The 21,466-nt window shown below is 39.2% G+C and overlaps 2 protein-coding genes across 3 annotated transcripts in view; one reads left to right on the forward strand and one right to left on the reverse strand.

Moving 5' to 3' along the window:
• Positions 1 to 21,466, reverse strand: part of LOC145934404 (zinc finger-containing ubiquitin peptidase 1) — a 25,080-nt gene continuing 3,614 nt past the window's right edge. Inside the window, exons 5-16 of one of the 2 annotated variants that reach the window (XM_083034787.1) lie at positions 21,046 to 21,379; positions 19,017 to 19,165; positions 8,613 to 8,822; positions 8,229 to 8,327; positions 5,064 to 5,306; positions 3,389 to 3,648; positions 2,999 to 3,302; positions 2,384 to 2,814; positions 1,898 to 2,300; positions 1,699 to 1,826; positions 1,398 to 1,621; positions 1 to 1,309 (exon numbers count right to left, since the gene is read on the reverse strand). In XM_083034787.1, coding sequence (XP_082890913.1) covers positions 1,265 to 1,309; positions 1,398 to 1,621; positions 1,699 to 1,826; positions 1,898 to 2,300; positions 2,384 to 2,814; positions 2,999 to 3,302; positions 3,389 to 3,648; positions 5,064 to 5,269 — 2,001 coding nt within the window. In that variant the 5' untranslated portion in view covers positions 5,270 to 5,306; positions 8,229 to 8,327; positions 8,613 to 8,822; positions 19,017 to 19,165; positions 21,046 to 21,379 and the 3' untranslated portion in view covers positions 1 to 1,264. Of the gene's footprint in view, positions 1,310 to 1,397; positions 1,622 to 1,698; positions 1,827 to 1,897; positions 2,301 to 2,383; positions 2,815 to 2,998; positions 3,303 to 3,388; positions 3,649 to 3,794; positions 4,083 to 5,063; positions 5,307 to 8,228; positions 8,328 to 8,612; positions 8,823 to 19,016; positions 19,166 to 21,045; positions 21,380 to 21,466 lie in introns of those variants that run through there. The other variant, XM_083034788.1, reaches the window with a different exon arrangement.
• The window catches only part of Reck (reversion-inducing-cysteine-rich protein with kazal motifs), a 17,319-nt gene continuing 7,479 nt past the window's right edge, over positions 11,627 to 21,466 (forward strand). The window contains exons 1-2 of the mRNA XM_083034785.1: positions 11,627 to 12,283; positions 21,260 to 21,312. Of these exons, the coding sequence (XP_082890911.1) occupies positions 12,208 to 12,283; positions 21,260 to 21,312 (129 nt within the window). The 5' untranslated portion in view covers positions 11,627 to 12,207. The remainder of the gene's footprint in view (positions 12,284 to 21,259; positions 21,313 to 21,466) is intronic.

Here is a 21,466-nt window from a genome sequence, read left to right on the forward strand (position 1 = left end):
TATATATATCAGTATAATTTATGAAATATGATAAGAGTAATATAATGATAATAATTTACTAAGTCACATAAATCGTCAAGTGTATAATATAATTAACAAGTAAATGGACTTTTTGTTCATCTATCCTCTCATTCACAGCGTTGCGTTTGGACTTACGAGCTAAGACAAGTAGCCTAAAGTTGATTGGATAATTAAATAGAATATTTGTAATTAATATGAAAGTAGTTGTACTTTATGTGTGTTGGGCAAAGTGGTGAAATACGATATAACGAAGAGTGTGCAGTTGTGTAATGTGTGTGTATGTTAGTATATAATATATATGGAAATGCGACTTAGTCACACACTTTTGCAGACACTCCAGATTCTTTCATAGAAGCGTTTTTAGCAATCAAAATGCGTCAAAGAATATCTTTCGTATTGTTATATAAAACTTGTCGCAAGGTAATATATATATATATATATATGTATACCATACGGCTCTCGGCACTTTTTCTATTGACTAAAAGTCGACAACACTTTGATGGAAATCTTTGTTACAAATTGTAGAGTGTAGAACGAGACAATCAATGCTGGGAACACCGCATTGATTCTGGAGCGTTTTCAAGAGTGTCTCTCGTTAGATGTATATGAATGATCAGCGTCGTATTGATAACAGCATCACAGCTACGAAAATCTCGTTTTTCAAGCTCTGCCACGACTTTTTCGATGGTGCAACCGATTGGTTGACTAAGGGTTAGCACAGCCTATTCGGTGCGACGAAAATTGAGCAGAACATTTTGGACAAGAAATGACGATTGATTTAGCACTTATCCTTCCTCTCAAACCTTTCGCCGTCGCGAATATGATAACTCCCTTCACAGATTATCACATTATCGCGCGTAATATGGCAAAATTTATTAAAGATAAGGACTTTTTCCGTTTGGGGGGGGGGGGGATTGCACGCTCGGACAGCGGCGCATCGCAAAGAGCTCTTTTTTTTTTATATTTAAATGTCAGCTCCGCGAATGTCTGTCCGCCGTGCTGCAGGTTTTGCGCGGGCACAACGATTTAAGGAATTAGTCCATTATTAATGATTAGAGAGAGATGCAAGAATATATTGATAAATAAATACCGTCTGCACTACTACAATGGAATAAGTCTGCTAGCGGTAGAAGAACATAGGACATCATGGTCACGTAACTTCAAGGATATTGGATAAGATTGGTTTGAGGCAGTAATCTATAGTCTTCACCCTTCGCTCGACTGTTTCTCGAACCAGCAACTCTCACCTGTCTTGAGGAACACGCATTGATCGTAATACTTTACTTTGCTGAAAAAAATAAAAAGACAAAAAATGAAATAGACGCGCATTATGTATTATCAATAAATGAGACAATTCACAAAAGCGTTTATATTACTTGATACTGCGCCTCTGTATCCATAGTGCCGATTACAGCCACAACTTGGTACTGTCTAGCTTTCATTGCCGCGGTAGACTTCCGTACGAGCCTCATCGCGCCGGGTGCGCTACTCGTGCTATTGAAATGTGTCATTTGCGCCGGACTGTGACTCGGATCCAGTACCAACATGGTTATTGAACCGTCTCTTAATTGTTCCACACCCATTATCGTTCTGCTATGTCCTGAATTTATTAACGTTGAACATCAATCAGTAAATCGGCGTTTTAACTTTAGAAAGATATAAGAAGAGCATAAGTACCTTGATGTTGAAGATAGAGAGGTGGCTTAAAGTCTTCGCATCGTTGAAAGTACTGTAGGACCCAACTGAACAATTCAGGATGGCTGCCGTCCGAGCTAGTAGGTTTATGAAAGTCCACCAGTTGACATCTGTACAAAGTCAGGAAGAGAAAAGTGTGCATCGTATGATTTGACAATCGGTCTAAAAATATGGAACTTACTTTATCCTCAAACTAGACAGCAGCGTGAATACCTCCGTCGCACCGATCCACTTTCTAGTATTAACGAGTTTACTGCCAAGTTGCTCTGCACCCTGTATATCGAAGCCCTGGGCCCACGCCCATTCGATCATCTTTTGTAATCTCGAAATCGACGGCATAGAGCTGCGCAGGGGATTTTCCGTGGAACTGTTGCCACCGGCACCGGAGCTCCAGGCTTTGTAAACTAGATCGTTATACCCTGTGTGCTGCAAGAGAGACGAGATTAACATCTGCATATTTCTATAACCGCAGCCCCAGCCTTTGTCGCCGTAAGTCGACGCGTAATGGTCCACAGTGGAACACATCCAGGTATTCACTACGTTACTGCAAGCTTGACTAATGGCTCGTACTTTCGGAACCAGCCCTGCAAAAAAAAAAATAATATCGTATTAATAAAGGTTTTTAGAAAGATTTTTTTTCGCGTGAGAAATATTGTAAATCATTTACCGCGTGTACAAGAACTGCCATCGTCGATGCCGCTACTCTCGGCGGCCCTGAGCTCGATTTGTCTCTCGAAGAAATCGGCCACCGTCATTTCGCCCGCATACACAGCCCGCTGCATATTAGTGACGCTCTGTTCTCTGAAGTTACCCTGATTGTCCATGCCGTATTGCGCTCTCAGCATCTCAAACTCGCGTTGTTCGCGCAGTTTTCTCACCTCCTTCTCCCTTCTCTCCATGTCTTTCGCTAGCATTCTATCAGTCGACACATCTGGTGTCACAGGCGATGGTGTGCTCTTCTTGCTAAAGTGTTCATCGATGTGTGCCATTAGGTCGTCATTATTTTTAAATAATGTACTAAGACATACAGGGCAGGCAGGTGTTGAATCGCTACTGACAGTAGCTGTATCGGATTGTGAGGTTGTTCCATTTGCAGGGCTGTCAAAAATAAATCAAATATTTATTATCTAATTTTACTATTAATTTAATGTTATTTTATAGATATTTTATAATAAATTTTATACTAATAGATATTAGATATTTTTAAGTAATATTTTATAGATATTTTATAGTAATGCTATATTAAATAACAATATAACCGAAGCAAGTGGATACATCGTACCTAAGTATATCCTTGTGCTCAATATTAACGTGTAACTCTAAATCAGAAGAATTCGGAAAAGACGTAACACAAAGCGGGCAGTTGAAGATTCCATCACGAGACGGCGGGGATTCTGGTGGGAAGGACGGCGAGGTGAGATCAAAGTGTTGGCGATTGATATGCTCTTCTAGTCTTAGCGGACTGTCGGAACTGTAGGGGCACATTGGACACTCCTGCACTGGAAGTTTTGGGGAAGCGTGCGAGCGCAGTTGCAAATTTAGGCCTGAACGCAGTGGTGAACCTTGACCAGCTGCACCTTCTAGCACTGAATAAAAAAAGCCATATGTTCATATGCTTCGCAATCTCATCATCAGTTTTGAACAGCAATTTTGAACAGCGTGTATCCCTTACCAGCATTGGCATTGTTACTGTTGTTATTGTTGTTATTATTATTCACGTTGGGATTCGTTATTTGACCGTCCAGCTTTCTCGGCGGCATTTGCTGCTGCTGTTGCTTGACACGCTGCCCCAGAGAACTACCCCAGCCGTTTTGCAGATGAGGCGGTCGCAGAGACATGGACGGCGAGGGTCCTCGACATTCGTCCCGCCTGTTGTGCTCGTCCATCAGCGAATCATCGTCGATGAACGCCATCATATCGTTCTCCGGGGTGCTGTAAATAAACAAAGCGTTAGCACGATCGTGTTGATGTCAATAGAGCAAAGTACAATATATATTTATATACACAAGCGAGCGTGGATACAAAAGACTCGTTTAGTGTTTTATATGAGAATGTTGTGTCTACGAAAAGCATGTTACATTTTTTCAGTCACAATAATCCAATTTTTGATACATCGCCGCTTTCTCGCCCTTTGCCACATGACTTCAAGTTCGATCAGCTTGTTTTCTTTCACACTCGGATATTTCTCTTATTTCGTAAGGATTTCAATTCTTAGGAGCTGAATTCTCCTGCAGCTTTTATTTTGGATTCACACGAATATATTTAACGACACTTGGCACAATACCGTTCTCAGACAGGTAGTTTAAACGGTTAGTCACATGACTCTTCAGGGAGATTCAATGTCAGCAAAGTTACTAGAGAAATTCATGGACACGTCGGTAAATTTCATCGGCGTGTCGATAATTTTGCTCTTGCACGTGCGTTGTCGGCTGTCTGTATTTATAGCTAATTTATTAGTTTAATAAATAATTATATATATATATAATAAATTATATACTTAATAATAAATTATATAAATTATACTTGTTTATATTGAAATCACTTTTCACGAGCTCTTCATATATACATATAATTCAAATAATAAGCTATTTTTTTGACTATTTACAAGAAGCTATCAATGTTAATATTAACATATGTGTAAATCTGGTATATTATACGTAGAGATTTTCAGTCCAGATTTATATACTTATTGTTTAAATTAAAATTGATTAAACACAAAAAAACATAGTCATTAAACGTTTAATTATTTAACTATATTTTCTTAAATTGTTGAAATTTAAATCTGTCAAAAATTTTTTAATTATTTATTCAATTTTTGGTAAAATAAATTTCTTGTGTTTCATATATAAATTGATTTATTTTATAATTATAATTTTTATTTATTATTAGGAAAAGTGAGGTAAAGTCGGACAGGGGATTAAACGCGCGCGACAGCTATCTATTTTTGTACCAGACATGTTGCGGAACAGCAAATGAGGAAAGATCATAGATAAAATTAGATAATAATAATTAATAATATTTATCTGGCTTTAGAAAAAATATATCTTTTATATATTATTAGTTCTTATAATATATATCATATAATTTTTAATATCATAATTTTTTCGTGAAAGTAAACAAGTAATCAATTTGTTTCAGCTATTCGCTTTTGTCTCATTTTCCCTTTCAATAATAAAAGATAAATATATAATTTTTTGTTAAAGATTAATATATAAATTAAAAGAAATTTTATATGTCTTTTTTTCTATTATTTTATAGAGAAATGTAGACTGTACGAAGATCTGTGTGAACAGAAGCTAGAAGTGATAGATCTACAATACTTATACAGCTTATACTGTTGAGAGTACCTCGGGGTCAGGTAGTCAAGGTGAGCGCTGTTGACGTGGACCAGCATCTCCGTAGGCGAGATCTCACCCAGATCACAGAACGGGCAGTTGGCAGCGCCCTGGAGATGATACTGCACCATATGCGAACGCATCTCCTCGTCGTTGAAGCCTTCCAGACCGCATATCTCGCACGTGTAGTTCATCTCCGGTGGTTTGCTGGACGCCATTTTTCAGCGTGTCCGAGGGATAACGGTCTTCCAGATCCTTTGTCAGAAATTTAATCAGATTAATTAATGTTAGATTAATTAATGATATTGTTGCGCTATAAATGTAACACCGACTTGTCTCGCGCGATAGACAGGATTTGAGGTTTCCGAAGTGAATAATGTGAAAAGAAAGAGACATTCGCGAATCTCAGGTAACGTAATCCTTATGTAAATATATAATATCCTTATATAATTATGTGAATAATCGGCGAAAATCCTCGATTATTTCGGTTATATATTATATAGCTATTATATTCCAAGCGCAATGATAAAATTATGTAACGTGTGTATATCATATCCTGCATAATATAAATAATAATTTATAATTATATTTACATAAAATGTGAACTAAATAATATTAATAATATATATAATTATGTGTATATGTGCATTAAAAATCTCTAATTAAATAATATAAAAATAATTATATTATAATAAAATAGGAACCGGAGTGTTAGTTTATTTTCAAATTTTCTATTATAAATATTTTTTTCCCTCTTTGGCGTTTTATTTATCTATATTTATTCCAACCTTCCCCATGCCTTCGGAAACGCTCTTTACGAAGGAGAAACTTGATGAGGAAACGTTTTCATCATGATCGAACGATGCAAAACGAGGAGAAGGTCGCGCGAGTTGTGATTACTTTTTAGATTTACTTTAGAATTACTTTTTTTCATTTACGGTACATCGCAGTACTTAGCACGCGCGGATACTATGACGGATAATGTGACGCTATTTCACGCGATTTCGATTAGTTTCTTCTGACAATCGATATGCTCTCAGGATAGTATCTTTCATCGAATAAATTCGTAATTTCTCGATTTAATTCATTCGTATCTTTGAGAATTATTTTCACGGAGGATCTGACTTATTTAATTAATGAGAAAACTTGATTGAATCTTTTTTTGTATAAATTGATAAAATTTTTTAATTTAAATTTATTAAAAATGAAACAGTAAATGAAATGGAATAGTTAATGTAGATACATCTGATTAATTTACATTATCATACACTATTTGTATAATTTAATTTCAGAAGCAATCGCGCGCACGGAAGCACACGTTTTAATAAACTGTTTTAAATTTAATAAAATAATCTGAAAACGCGAAATATAATACGAATGAACACCTGGGGAGGCAATTTTATTGTAGTAACATCGCTCGATCTTCCCGACGTTTCCCTTTTACCCCTTGGGAGCGCGATCGAACCGGACATCCCTTTCGGCGACCGTGAAAAGGGGGTTGCATACTAACGATGTTACCGAGTACATCTGTCCTAAACTTTCCAGGAAGAACTCTGTTTTCTCGCAAAGTCCTATCATTCATCCCAGCGGAAAGGAATTGATCGAATAGATTGAAAAAAATTGAGATAATAAAAATTTTGATCATGATAATCTAGTTACTATAATAAACTTTAGTCAATATTATTGCGGCGTATTCAACCTTGAAATAGATCGAAATAGATTAGAAAACGCATTTCTCTCTCGAAGCACTGAACGTTCATCACTCGAACCACTATATATATCTATAACGTGGCTTCTGTCACCTCGGCGATTTCACCCCCGCAGCGACTCCGGCTATCAGCCGTGTCTAATGCCGTATCACGACGTCGGGGCGGCGAGTCAATCGATGGACACACGCCAGTCGAAGGCCAGCAGGAAGTCCGAGAGAATCCATAATTCTTTGCCGCGACGGAGAGCAGACAGTTTCGCGATCAGCTGCGTTGTCGACGACGACGATGACGACGAAACGCGTGTAACGTCGCCGCGACGGCGGGAGGTGGGCGGGGGGCGTCGCGATTCTTTTTATTTGCTCGCCCCCGATGAAACTAGGCCACCGAGTGGCGAGAAAACGGCCGCCGCTGAGTCGGGTTGACCCATTTCTGGATCCCTCGTGCCGACGAGTACGCGTGCACTCGGAAGCCGATTGTTCGCCTGGCCTGGCTGACTGGCTTCCTTCCTTCCTTCCGTCCTTCCTTCGTTCCTTCCTTTCTTCTACGGCGCGACTCACTCTCTCCTGCTCACCCAACTGTCGGATCGATGAACATTCGCGCTCTCCTCGTGGTAGGCCCTCGCGCTCGTCCCGCGGAATCGCGGGACCGCCGATTGCCTAACACGTCGCCCGGTCGTTCGGCTCCATATGGTACAACCGCCGCAGTCGCTCCTCCGTCCGGACGATTTTACGGCTCACCTCCCCTGCCTGGCGCGCAGAGAGTGCCCGCCACCATCGTCGCAACCACCCCCGATGATGCTACCAGCGCCGCTCGGCACCCTTTTAAAACACGCTGTCGGTAACGCCGATGTGGTCTCTCGCGAGGGTGGTCTGTTCTGTGAGAATCCCAACACGCGGTATCGGCGAAACTATCGATCGCATAACGTTATATATAATAACTAAAATGTGATTCTTATATATAATGATGGCATATATAAGATACATTATCCGCGTGCGCTACGCATAGTGTCAATTTTTTTTATAATTGTTAATAAAATGACATTGAAAAAATATTGCGTTGCGAGTTGCGAGCTATACGTACACTCTGGTCTGCGTATTCATTATCGCACATTCCAATTCCTCTAATCTGCTCGGTCGCATTGTCCTCGAGCTTTCTGTAATGACAGGTCGGCGCGTGAGAGGAAAATGCCGCGGCGCGCATTATTGCAAATTGCAGAATGTAACGCGAATCACGCAGGTTGGTGCCGTTGTACGGACAATGCGATTGACATCACGGATTGCGGTCTTTTTTTTATTCATCGCGATCGCGAACGTGTCGCGGCGTCGTACAAACGAGCGACCGACCGACGTATCGCGAATGCAGATGCAAGCGCTCGGGATTCTATTCGCGACAAATTTGCACGGAAAATGCGATTTTTCACGATGATTGCACGATGATGCTCGATTCGCTCGTTGACTTTTCAGCTCACCTTCATTGACATGCGGTCGACGATCGCCGCAGAATACCCGACGTTCAGCGAACTGTTTATTCCTTCTTTCCTTTCCTCTCTTTTCGTCTTCTCGTCTACCTGTAAAAAATAAATGAGTCGGAATAAATCGAAGAGAATTCATTTCAATAGAGAATATCTAATTTTAGATTAAAATATCAAACATATTGACACTTTCAATTTCAATCTTTAACTTGTTAAATCTTTATCTCTTCTCATAACTTTTTCTTTTCTCTCGCTAATAAAACTTTTTCAACAAAACACTTTCTCTTCAGCAACTTCTTTTAAGATGATTATTGTTTAATTTGCGAGAGAGAGAGCGGAAGTTTTTGATGACAATACATTCGGTGACAGTGACTTTCTTACGCTGAACCGAGGTTTGCGATGAATCAAAATTCACGTCTCGCTCATCTCGTTGGGTGCATACGATGCCGTCCAATTAGTCGACGAGTCTGCATGAAGATAATTAATAACCATTCCGAGTACTTGAGCGAGTTAAATCGAGTCCGCGTTGCTGGATCCATCTTCCTAGTATTAGATCGCCCCGATACAAAGAACCTCATCGAGAATGTTTGCCTAGAAGAAATAAATAGATAAGCGGAAGGAAGGCGAACGTGAATCGTAATGATTGCGACTAAAATTCTCAATTTTACAATATTAAATGTTAAGATAAAAATTGTCTAGACCGATATCAAGATCTAATAATTATAAATTATTTTTCTTTTACTATATTTTAAAATTATAAAATTATGTAAAGCTAGAACGAAATGTGGATGAGGATGATGAGTTGTATTTGCAAACTTCTTATTTACGACGGAGTCGCAGGAGCTCGGTAAAAAGTTCCTGACGATGCCAGGAATATCCCTCTAATATCAAGGCCTGAATTAGCTATACGTTCTCCTATATACGGAATGAAGATCCTTATGGTATCTCGTTCGATGAGGTTCGATGAGGTTAAACCGGTATGCACTTTGCGATGACTCTGATCGCGTTCGCCAATCGAAGAAACTGGTTTCCTCGGAATTGGCACTCGCGTGTGAAACTCTTTGGCAGAACACTCTCCGGAATCCCCCGGGGGACAATTGAAATACATCTCCACATTCTATCTCGAATGTCTCTATCAAGCGATAACGTGCGTGTGGAGCTCTTTGAAATTTCGGAGAAATAGAGAGAGATTCAACGACTATACGTTGAATTTTTGAAAACAAAAATAAGATAAATATCAATCGTCGAATCTACAATTGTCGTAAAGACAAATGAAAATGAGCCAAGGGTAATTTTTTCTTTAATCTTCACGCGATTGAATTGTTTCAGTTTGGAGAACAGGCGTCGTCAGGATCTCGAGGATTACATTCTTGCGACCGACTTGGTATTGATCGCCGATCGCCGCGAGCGGATCGACTTTGTGTATCGTTAATCATTGTTAATTATCTATGCGCGACAGGTAGTGCCGGAGCCGGTAGCACGGAGGTCCATTCGAGCTGTGGTCCAGCGTGTGTTTGAATATTTATACGATCGCGCGCGATTAACATAGCGGACGTGTCTCGGGAGAAGAAACTCGGATCGCGGAACTGGTCGCGCGTTTACTTTACGCGACTGCTAATCGGGGGTGGACTTTAGTCTGCATCTGTATATTATTGCCTTGGAATCGCGATGATGACGAATGACGAGAAAAATGTTCGAGAGAATCAGTCAGCGCCAAGAACATCCAGTACAAGATATTTCTTATATGGATGACATTTCGAAGATATCTTTATAACAAAAATATAATTATAGACACAGATATTATGTAAGACTATATTATATCAGCAATATTAGAAGAGAGAGAAAAAGATTGTGTACTAATGGTTGAGTTGGCGGAATATGTGCGAAATTGTGCATTTTTAACTTGATTTGCGTAAAATTAGTGGGTTAACACATTTTTGCATAACACCCGCCAATTGTGCAACGTACGCAAATGACATACCACGCTGCTGTCTTTTTACATCGACAGTAGAATAACGGCCTTTTCCCCCTTTAAAGGGACCTAAAAGGAGAGAGAACGAGAAAGAGACAAGATTAAACAGAAGAGAGAAAGAGAGAGAAAGAGCTATTAAGAACCGGTCGTCCGCTGCCCACGTGCGGATTGAAGGCGATTTATCGGCGGAATAAATTAATAAATTACGAGCGCTCCGAGAATCCTCTCCGATCAGTCAATCAAATATCCGGAGACGACGTCGGACATGTTTTCGAACACCCCGTTGGCCGGCGAGAGACATCGATAAAAAATGGATGGATCCTCTCTCCGCGGTCCAAACTCTGACTGCATGATAAATCAGACAGCGTAGAGAAATATGCAAGCTATGCAGTTCAAGGAAATCTCGCTCCGACCTTTAATTAAGTCGTTCATCGAAAACGATGCAGCGTGTATGGACTTTCTTAACTAATTAGTAACTTTACATTGATGATTAATTCGTCGTAAATGATCTTATCTCGCGATAATATGCCTTTATAGTCTGTTTAGGCCAAATATATACAAATGTGCAAATTAAACGTGATCGACATCTAAACATGAGGATTAAATGTATAAGACTTCGCGTCTGGCTGGAGTATCGATATCTCAGAAATGTATTACGAAGATTTAAGCGCGTCATATCGCGACGTTATCAGCGGAAATTACGTAGCCTGGGTTATCAGCTTTTCTCCTTCTCAGAATACGATGTTACGAGGCAATGGGGTCCGCAAAGACATTAGATTTATGGACACGGACTGATTTTTGTCCGAGGCTCGCCTGTGTGTCTCGACTCGAGAAGTATATACTTGAGAAAGCCAGAGAATGAATATGGTCAAGTGGTCCATTACGCATGCTCTCTCTTCCAATTCGTTCGTATCTTCCTGTGCACGATCCTAATTCTACGCGTTGAAGAAACTCTCGATAAACTGAGCGATAAGAATATTATAATTCATGTTATATAATACGATTTTGAAAAGTCACGACTAAAAGAACTATCTTATATCGACATTATAAAACAAGTAGAAAGCATACACGATTTACTCTACCTAAAAGTTTATTTTAATATAAAAATAAAATTTACATTCTGATCTTAATATTTTTCTATCTATTCTAAAATTTATTATCAATAAAAATGATCATTAGCTATCTAGATTTGGGAAAGCATATTTAACTTCTAAATCATTCGTTATTATCTCGTAACTATTTTCGATTCCTCGAAAGTCATTAAAAATAGCAAAAAATTAAATTGGACTTGATGTAGAAAAAAATTGGAATTTTTCTGGAAAATTTTTTTTTACGTTCAAAAGTTAAAGATAATAGAATTTTTTGCTACTTACACGCGTAACAAAAAAATCAATTCAAAAACAAAGATCTCGTCTCGTCGTGCGCGGTTAAGGGACGATGGAGAACAAACAAAAAAATAAAAAAATGTGATAGGGTATACGACCGAAGATGTCACAATAGTGCATAGTTAAACCGTGTGACAACTGCACACACTATACATCTCTTCCCACCCACTCATGCAAATTTCTTGCTGTATTTCTCTCTCTCCCTTTCACTTTTTCTTTCCCTCGCTCGCTCTCGCCCTCGTCATTTCAGTCCCCTCCCGATACTCGAAGGGGCACCGATTCTCCTCTCTACGTTTCTTCCTCTCACCCACTCAGTAAAAAGCTCAACTCGTAAATGCCACGAAAAGCTTAGTCGTTCACGAGCTGCGCTCGAGTGCACACCTCGGTTCTGTACGAGTGTCACGCGTGTTCCATCTCGACATGTGAGTCCACAGAACGTCTCTGAGACTGACATCTTTTTCCTTCTCATCCTCCTCTTTTTCTTTTTTTTTTTCCTCCCTTTTTTGACAAACACGTGTTCGCGTGCGTTTGGTGGTGACATGAGGTGAATTTGCACGTGGTTGCGGAGGGATTCAAGGGTGTTTTGCAAGAGCGCACCGAGAAAATTCACTACTTAGCGATGCTGCTAATAACAATGATTGCAACCCTTTTCGCGCTGGTTGTCGCGACGAATCCTTTCCTCGAAGCTGCGCAAGGTAATTCATCTTAAATTTTATTTTTTATGCACTATTTGTTTTGCGATGTTAAATGGATGGATTAAAATTAAAATTCACTGTGAATGTTATAAGATAAGTAAGTGAGTTAAAGTGGATTGATATAAATTCTTAATTTTAATTCATCTGTTTTGTGAAGAGTTTCGTGTGCTTATCTTTCGCGCGTTTGTCTTTCTGAAGATTTGCAGATGGAAAGCGAAATAATAATTTATGATTAATAACATATAATTAATAAATTTTTTAATTTAAAATAATAATTAAGGGAATCGCATAAAGTTCGTAGGGATGTTATTCGATCGCTGAAATCGATAAGGCACGATCGTCTCTCGTCAGAAATATTGGCAGTAATATTTTACAGAGGACCCAGCAGGGAAATCTCATAACGACGCGTTACTTATCACGGCGCCAGATGAACCGTGATTATTTTTAAGATCGGTCGGCGCGATCTTGCACGACCCCGATGGCTGTTTCGCGCGACGCGCAAAAATACGAGCCCAGGACAGATTCATTGAACCCATTTCTCGCGGAGAGTGTTGTACGGCAAGAAGATGTCAACGACAACATCTCACCACATGTGCGCACGTGGTCCTTTTTTCATCTGATCTCTCCTCGTTTCTTCGTCGCGCTGATTTTTTTCACATCTACACCCTGCCATTCGTATGACGATTTTTAATGTCTCTTGTCATTGGAAAGAACCGTCTTCAGAAAAAAACGACAGAGAACTTTTTTATCGTAATCGAGTTGAGTGTCTTGCTACCAAGAGTGCTCGAATTCTCACGGATCATCATGTAAAAAGCTTTGCCTCCTTCCACGATATAGATTATTCATTATTTCTTCTACTCAACATTTAAAAGTTTGACTTTTTCATTATCAAGATTGAGCAAATTTGAGATGAAATTTTTGATTGACATCGTGGTTAAAAAAAATGATACATACATTTTCATTCATCTTAAATTGAATCAACTCAAATCCTACGAATTGTAAGAATTAAGACTTGTCTATTCACATAGAGATGATAAAGATTTTGTAAAGTGTTTTTTAAATATCGAGACTAAAAAGGAGAGATCTCAAATCTTACTTGAAATACTTTCGGATTAAAAAAAAGCGCAAGTCTATTGCGAAATATGCTAATGTCATGATAATTACTATCAATAATTATGCAGACTATTACTAGATAACACGAATGTCGTTATAATAACATGTGTTTTCGCATTTTGTATTCGATAATTGCAAACTGTTATTTCGGGTCGCGTAATGTGTCGAAAGTTTATTTTATCGAGATGCAATTCCCAGTTTCCGTGACTCTTTACACACATACACACACTGTTTCTCCTTCTTTTCCTCTTTCTCTCTGGTCACTTTAATCTTTCCTTAAATTTACATGGTGCACGTGCGTGTGTGTAAAGGAGGTGTCGCTAACGGTCCCCGGCCTCTTCGCCTTCGGCCTGGCTTGGAGGCGCATATTCGCATACGCACAATAAGAGAAAAGAGAGATACACACAAGCAGAGGCACTGAAGATGTTCGTGTATTCTCGCAGTATAAGTATATTCACACACGAAAGCCCCGAAGGTGATAACGTGTCGCAAATCTCGTTCGTTCGGTATTTGTTCAATTACTTTTATCGAGACAATGTGAAAAATATATTTACGCGAAGAGGAAAACCATATATCTATGGACCAATTTTTGATCTATTAAACTATGATCTATAATTATGATCAATGATCGCGGAATTCGTTCGATCAAGAAAAAATTTGTATGAAGACTATATGTATAATTACATTATTTACTCTCCATTATACGAGATGTTGCAGCTTATTTTTTTCCATCAGCCTCGTGAACTTTATTTTAATAGCTTTGAATTTACTTTTATTTTTTATTTCAAACTTTATTTCAAGAAATTTATAATTTAAGAGATAGATTATATACGAAAAGATCGTCGCATTATCGGGTCGTTCCCATAAATCGAATGACGATAAATCTTCCATTCATCATAGTTCTTTCATTATGCGCGAAGGATAAACAGAGTCGTAATAGATATGACCGACACGGACGCGATTTACATAGAGCGCGAATTGCATCCATGTGTCGCAAATGATTAACACATTACGAGGTTTTGATGAAAACCGGACAGAGAGGAAAGGGGAAGAGGGAGAGAAAAACGCGAAAGCAATTTATTTACTAGGACTGGAAAGTGTGTAATGTAATTCCTTGTATACGCGTGTATTACAAAATACATCGTTTGATTTATATAGCTACACACCAAGGTGCGTGAATAATTATTAAGTCCGCGTAGCGGAATTATTATGTAATTATTTTATCCTAATGATATACGACACGACACCTTCGAAGATTGAAACGCAGGAAAAAAACGCAAATTAAACAGCGATTTAATCTGTCCACCGTCGTCAATAAAAAATTCCATACGTGTCTCTCTCTTTCTCTTTCTCTCGCTTATCTCATGATATATTTATCATGTCAAGTTATCGCAAAATTTTCCAATTTTCGCGCGTTTGCGCATAAACGAATATGAAAGACTGATCTCTATATAACACTGGATGGTGTATGATGTATGTTATATGGAAAAAGTGAGAAAAAGTGTGTTATATAGAGATCAGTATAATAATATGAAGAAACAGTCACGAGAAACTTTTTCATCGATCGTGAGCGATCGCGAGAAACGTCAAACGTCAAACGCCAAACGTCAAACGTCAAACGCTAAACGTCAAACGTCAAACGCCAAACGTCAAACGTCGAACGGCGCCTGCGATTTCATATAATGATCTTTATTTTAAATAAATCATTCTATGGAGCAGAAAACGACGATTGTTTTGCAGACATCAGGATCCTTAAAATCCATAAAAAATGGGATAATTGACAACTTGTCGCGCGTATATATCTACACACGTACGTAAATTTTAATATCGGGCGAGTGTGTCGATCGTAATGATCCCCGGACGTATATTTGACGCCTTGCTCTCGAGAGGTGCGTAAAATCACCGCCGTTTTACACGCGGAGCGTGTAATTTCGCGCGTGTCTCTCCGCGACTGGAAATTGGAGCGGCGTGACTTACGCAAGACGGCAAAATATACATATAATTTGCACCCACACATACACACTCTCTAAAGATCGCCGATCGAGATCGATATTCTTAATTAACCGTTAACATCCGCTCATCGCCGCCTTCGATCCGCCTTCGTGGACCGTCAATGCATTTTATTATGCGCGTCCGTTTATCGTTTTTCAAGTAACTCTAATGCGCAGATCTAGTCCAGTATATCCCGCGTTCAATGAGCTCAATTATACTTTTAAGAGCCGCGCGAAAACCTGCACTTTCGCGAGAGCGGAAAATACATATTAATTGTCTGAAATTATAATATATAACCAGTGTGTTATACAGTATCGCGAATGTTAATTAAACGAGTTGATAGACGCAAAATAAAATCACGCTACCATTATTACAGCCTCTATTATCGCGAATAAATATAGGGATCATTTTCTCGCGACTGCGTGCGAGATATCGAGATTTAAACACGCCTAAAATTATATACATTCGTATACCGGTTTCGATTTTTGATTTTAATATGTGCCGCGATTTTTTTAAATCGCGTATCTCTTTGTAAAAAAGTTTCGCAAGTTTCGAAAGATACGCGTACTTACATCGTCAACCAGCAAACGAATAAGCGATTAATTTTCACGTCGGCCGTATTATATATTTACATACATCGCCTGCAACGATCGGCAATTAAATCTGTAGCACGTATGCAAAGTGGCATTCAGAAATTTTGGGGACACGCGTTAACGTCACGCTCGTGCCGAGGATCGTATCCGAGACTGTATAATTTGGTCGATCAAATCTTTCCCTCTCTCGCGGGAGATTTCCTCTCCATCTGTTTCCTCTCCGGTTGGTTTTTTTACGAGCAGGCTCCCTTTCTTACGGTTTGATAATAAAACCGTAGCGGTCGAACGCGCTTCGAGACGAAACACACCGCAAGATCTCATACTCTGATACTCGCGTAACAGAAAATAATAAAATACGCGATACGTTAACACTTAATAATCGTAATAACGATTATCCGCTATGGTAATATAAATGGAGATAAGAGTAAAAAAGAGGAGAGAGCGTGACGGTCCGGAACGCGCGATGAAGCGGTCTACGTGAGGAGACGACGACTTAAGCGAGCGTGTAAACATTTTCTTCGAACGGAGAACTTCCTTCGATTTATTCCTTCTCGCGTGTATCGTTTGGAAGATGACAATCTCTGCTAATCGTGAAAAAAAAAATAAATTGAGAATTTTCCGATTAAAATAATTACAACAATTATTTTAAGCGGTCGCGTGTGAACTTGACGCTCCTTTCTATCTTTTTTTAAAAAAATAATTTTTTAAGAAAATGTGTGACGATGTGTTAAGAAGTCAATTGATCGAAAAGACGATAAGAGAGATATGTCATCCACGATAATTGCATGTATCCAATTTCAAAATTCAGAGTGTGTATTCATGTACAATGTGACAGACGAAGATAGTAATTAGGGAGATATACCGGGAGCTTTTTGTGGACCTTTGGCGACACCCGGATAGCGTCCTCCGGAAGACCGGTTGTCGCGAACTTTTTGTTGAGAAAAAAAAAAAAGCAGGAACACAGATCTTGAGACAAAAAAGAGGGAGAGAGAGAGAAAGAGCAGCAAAAGGATTAAAGGAGAGAACTTCCAATAGGCAAGAGTCTTCGAAAGAAAGACTCTCGTGCGCCGATATATACATGGTGTTATGCCGCGCAAGAGAGAAGAGAGATAAATAAACACATAAAACCCTGTAACAAGCTTCACTCTGGATAAAAACATGTCGAGAGACACGTATCTCGATCCCCCTTTCCCCCATTATTTCCCCCGTCTGCTAGTCTACTCCTGATGCCCCTTCGTTGCTCTCCTCGTCGATTTCCTCTTTATCTTTCGTTTGCACCATAAAATGCACCGGCTCATTCAGTGCAGCGCTTGATGACTGTATTAATTATGTATTAATTCGATTCAATTTTTTTGACTTTGCACACCAATGGTGTATAATAATATTTTCGCGAAATTATCGCGTCCATATATTTGGATAACAATATTGCATAATATCTATAATCGATGATGATAGTTGCGATAAACAACAGTGTTCGCGATGTCCGAGAATTAATTAGGGCATAACTAATTGTATATCAACCAGAGGGTTCAACGGTATCTTCTATTAGAAGATATTTATTCAAGCTTTTATTCTGCGCTTTCGCATCAATGCAAAAAGAAGAAAATATTTTTAAAAAACAAGAGAATAAATAATAGCTCATAGAAGTCTGTTTTGCGCAAGTTAACATTTTTAATCTCGTAGAAATAAATTTCTTTTAAAATTTGCGTTTCATCCGCGAAAAGAATCTCAAAGAAAAAGAAGGGAAGCTGGACAATTAAAAATCGTATAGTACATCGAAAGAGAAGAGAAGTAGCGGAAATTTCGTCCCGAGTGCAATTTTGTCGACAGCTTATTCCGGTTTTCCGGGGATCAGCGTGCTTATTACATAGCATATCCGCTGGTAAGCTCGTTATCTCGGGGCGTGGGAGAATCATCCGGGTTTTACGAGCGCAATGACGACGGCGACGATGTCGCAGCTTCAAGCGCTGAAAGATGCAGCTGCGAATGTAGTTATACGACCGTATATGGAACCAAGACTGTATGGACAAGAACCGGACAGAGACGAAGGAACACCAATGTTACACGACAAATTCCCATCGATCGACATCACCGGTCGTTTAAATTCGTCGAGGAAACGCGCGCTCCCTCCGTTCCGAGAAAAATTCGCGGCGAGAGAAGAAATGTCGATTCGCGCTGTAAATTACGCGCATGAAGACACGTTTATTGTCTCCGCACGCGCGTGGACTGACATACTGAGCGTTTAACCGGACAGGACGTGACCGGAGGACGGGAAGACACAAATTACATTTTAAATGAAATCGTAGAAATATCACGATGTTGCAATATTGATATTAATTGTATAAATCCCATCTTCTCAAAATGATTCATATTCAGTCTCTATTCTACTTTAACGCGCGCGATTAATATGTATAAAATATGATAAACATATTTTACGTCAAGTTTCTCCGTTAGAAATTATGGTCATTATGCAAAATTATGTATAAACATACCTTGTATAAATTTAGTCGCCGCGCAATTTACTATAGCTGGGATCTGTCATTATATTGGCATATAGCATCATGCAAGATGGCATGTGCATTAGACACGTCGTAGCGGTTGAACAAAAAAAATAAAGAGAAATATAAAGTCGTCAGAAAGGAAATGTCGAATTAAAATTTGCAACACGTCTCTTCGGGGCATGGCATTATGATCGTACAACGTGTAATCGAGCGAATACACGCGCGCGCGATCCTTCTCAGAAGGATTCGCCGGTATTATTGTATCGTCGTGAACGATTGCATTTCCTATTCTGTTATGCTAATGTCGAGAGACGGTGAGCGCACGCGAGACCGAGTTCTCTTGCTTCATTAAGCGCATTAAAATGACAATTTAAAATGCCGCCTGTCCCGCTCCGTGGAATCTTGAATTAGTCAAATTAAACGGTCCACTTTAAAGACGCTATTTGTCACTTCTCGGCGGTACCATCGTGTCAATTTATGTATTTCACAAGAGAGAGAGAGAAGCCTACTGCTATTTATATAATTTGTACTTACCATCTCCCATATGTTGCAATTCTTTTTCAGTCTCGCGATTCTTTCTCATCAAGTAGTCCAGTAGTCCAGTAGTCGTCTTATAAACGGGTTTCGTCAATTTCCTCAACCTCTCCTTTCCCTCGATAGATTTGAACGTAGAGCGCGATTCTCTGAAAAAATAAAATACATATTCTGTTTATAAGTTGCTGGTAATTTGAACTGCACCCGTCGATGTTTCTCGTCAGAGTCACGAATTCTTCGACTTCTCCGGTAGCGCGTAAACGGATGGGATGAAGTGAAGGGGGCACCGCGCGGAGTTTAGATCGGTGTAAACGCCGGATGGTCGCGAACGACTCCGGTTATTTTTGTATCGTCCGCAACAGGAGCCACAAAATGCCGCGTTTTAAGGCGCGACGCACTTGTCGCCGCAAATTTCACGCGGAAACGTCAAGGTTCTTTGTGGCGACGATTCGATTAAAGCGTCTTAAACGACCCGCGCGAATTTTTACGACGACGAGGTGGTTACGAATGCACTCGCATGCGTAATGAGCGAAAAGCTCCCGTATGGTTTAAGGCGATAAACAAAAAATAGATTGCAAAGATCTATATAATAGTAATACTCTAGTTACTATTATAGTAACTCTATAATAATAACACACTTTGTTTATAAAGTGAAAAATGTAATTCGAGATTCTCATAAATCATTACGCTATAAATAAAAAAAAAAAATTATTTTTGGGATAGATTCGACGGAATAATTCTTCGGTGACAAGTGCCAGGTGTTGGTGACCGAAACCGATATCTAGGCAAACATTCGTAATTTATTCTGTAATAGGAGAATGTTTTTCGAGCCAAGCACGCCCTCCTGTTTGCTCAGGAATGCTAACGATCTTTGTGTGGCGCGACTGATATTCTTCATTCTCGACAATAAGACTGTAATTGTAGCTCTTTGTAAGTGTCGAGATGCAAACGATATTTCATGCTTCGGTAATTGAAAAGAACACTTGAAAGAACACTTTAGGCATTTTATAGAAAATTTTATACGATATGTACTCCGAAATTGATTACGTCAACCCTAAAAAATGTACTCTACACTCTTACGCACGTAACCGGAATCGAACGATTCTTCGAAACGAAGCGAGAGAGGGCCACAATTTACTTTTAATTGGTATCTATTAGCTTCATTGTAACGCAGTGCATACGTGTCGGCGCGGTCGGCGGCCCTTACGATTTCAGTCACCATTCAAAAGACCCCCTTTCACACGAGTCACTTTGATCGAACCCGCATGTTAACCCCGTAAAGTCATTAAAGATCTTTCACGTCAAACGTGACACGTTGGGAGGAGTCGTTGACAACGTCCACGTCAAAAATATAGAAATAATCACGCGTGCGCGTTGCTGTGTACATAATTACGTCACAATCGAAGCATTGTAAGGGCAACAACCTATCGTACATCATTAGCGATAAGTCTAACTAAGCAAAGTTGGAAAATTAATCCTTCGGAATTCTCTATAAAAAAAAATAACGATCTTACACAAAATTTAGTTTGAAAGAGGACTCGAATGAAGGACAGGATATCTTATTGTTCGATTCGAGTGACGCGCCGAACAATTCCCCCTCTGTCGTTTAATAATTGAAGACGCTGGGAAGAAAGGGGACACACGGAATATTTCTCGACTGCACGCTACTGCAGTCGCAACTAGATGAAACGAAAACTTTAATATTTAAGAGACCACCAGTAAAAATACTCGCTGCACGAAACGTTCACGGCGAAAGTTTACGACTTCTTTCTTATTCCATTTTACTTTTCGTCAAATGTTACGCATAAATGTATATGTATTTCACTATTCAAACAATCGTATATTAGCATATAGAGATAAATATAAAACTATTTTGTTTTGACAATATAAAAGTCTTTTGTAATTTAAGTAATATAGACAAGTAAAATAAATAAAAACACAATACTTTTTTGTAAAAATCGAATTTCAGGATATAATATGTGAGGTCCTTCGAGAAATAGGCAGAGTTTTGACATATATGTATACATACCCCCAGTAGACTGTAGACCTTTGAAAAAAGATTCTTTCTCTTCCTCTGTATCCCTCTTATTCTGACGTAACGCAGGACAAGCGTCTGTTTTGTGTCGGAGGACAGCCCAGGAGAGAAGATCTTGGGCAATGTGTCCGTTCAACACTGGACTATAGTTGCCATATGTTCTGTTTCGACCTACAAAACTAATATCCATCTTCGGTTTCTGTTGTAGAAATACCCTGCTGCTCGCTTGCTGCTGGATCCTGTCGGAATGTGTGCTCCAAGGTATGCATTTTAAATAAGCACAACATACTGCACTCTTGAGTTCCTTCTTTAATCTTAAGAGGACCTTCTGAAATAATAAATGCAATTACGAAGGATTAATGCACTAGATTGACTATCTATTATTAAATCTCTTAATTAAAAATTGTAATATAAA

This window comes from Prenolepis imparis, unplaced genomic scaffold (genome assembly GCF_030444845.1).
Source record: "Prenolepis imparis isolate NDT839.2.m4 unplaced genomic scaffold, iyPreImpa1.0 SCAF_3, whole genome shotgun sequence".
Lineage (NCBI taxonomy): Eukaryota > Metazoa > Arthropoda > Insecta > Hymenoptera > Formicidae > Prenolepis > Prenolepis imparis.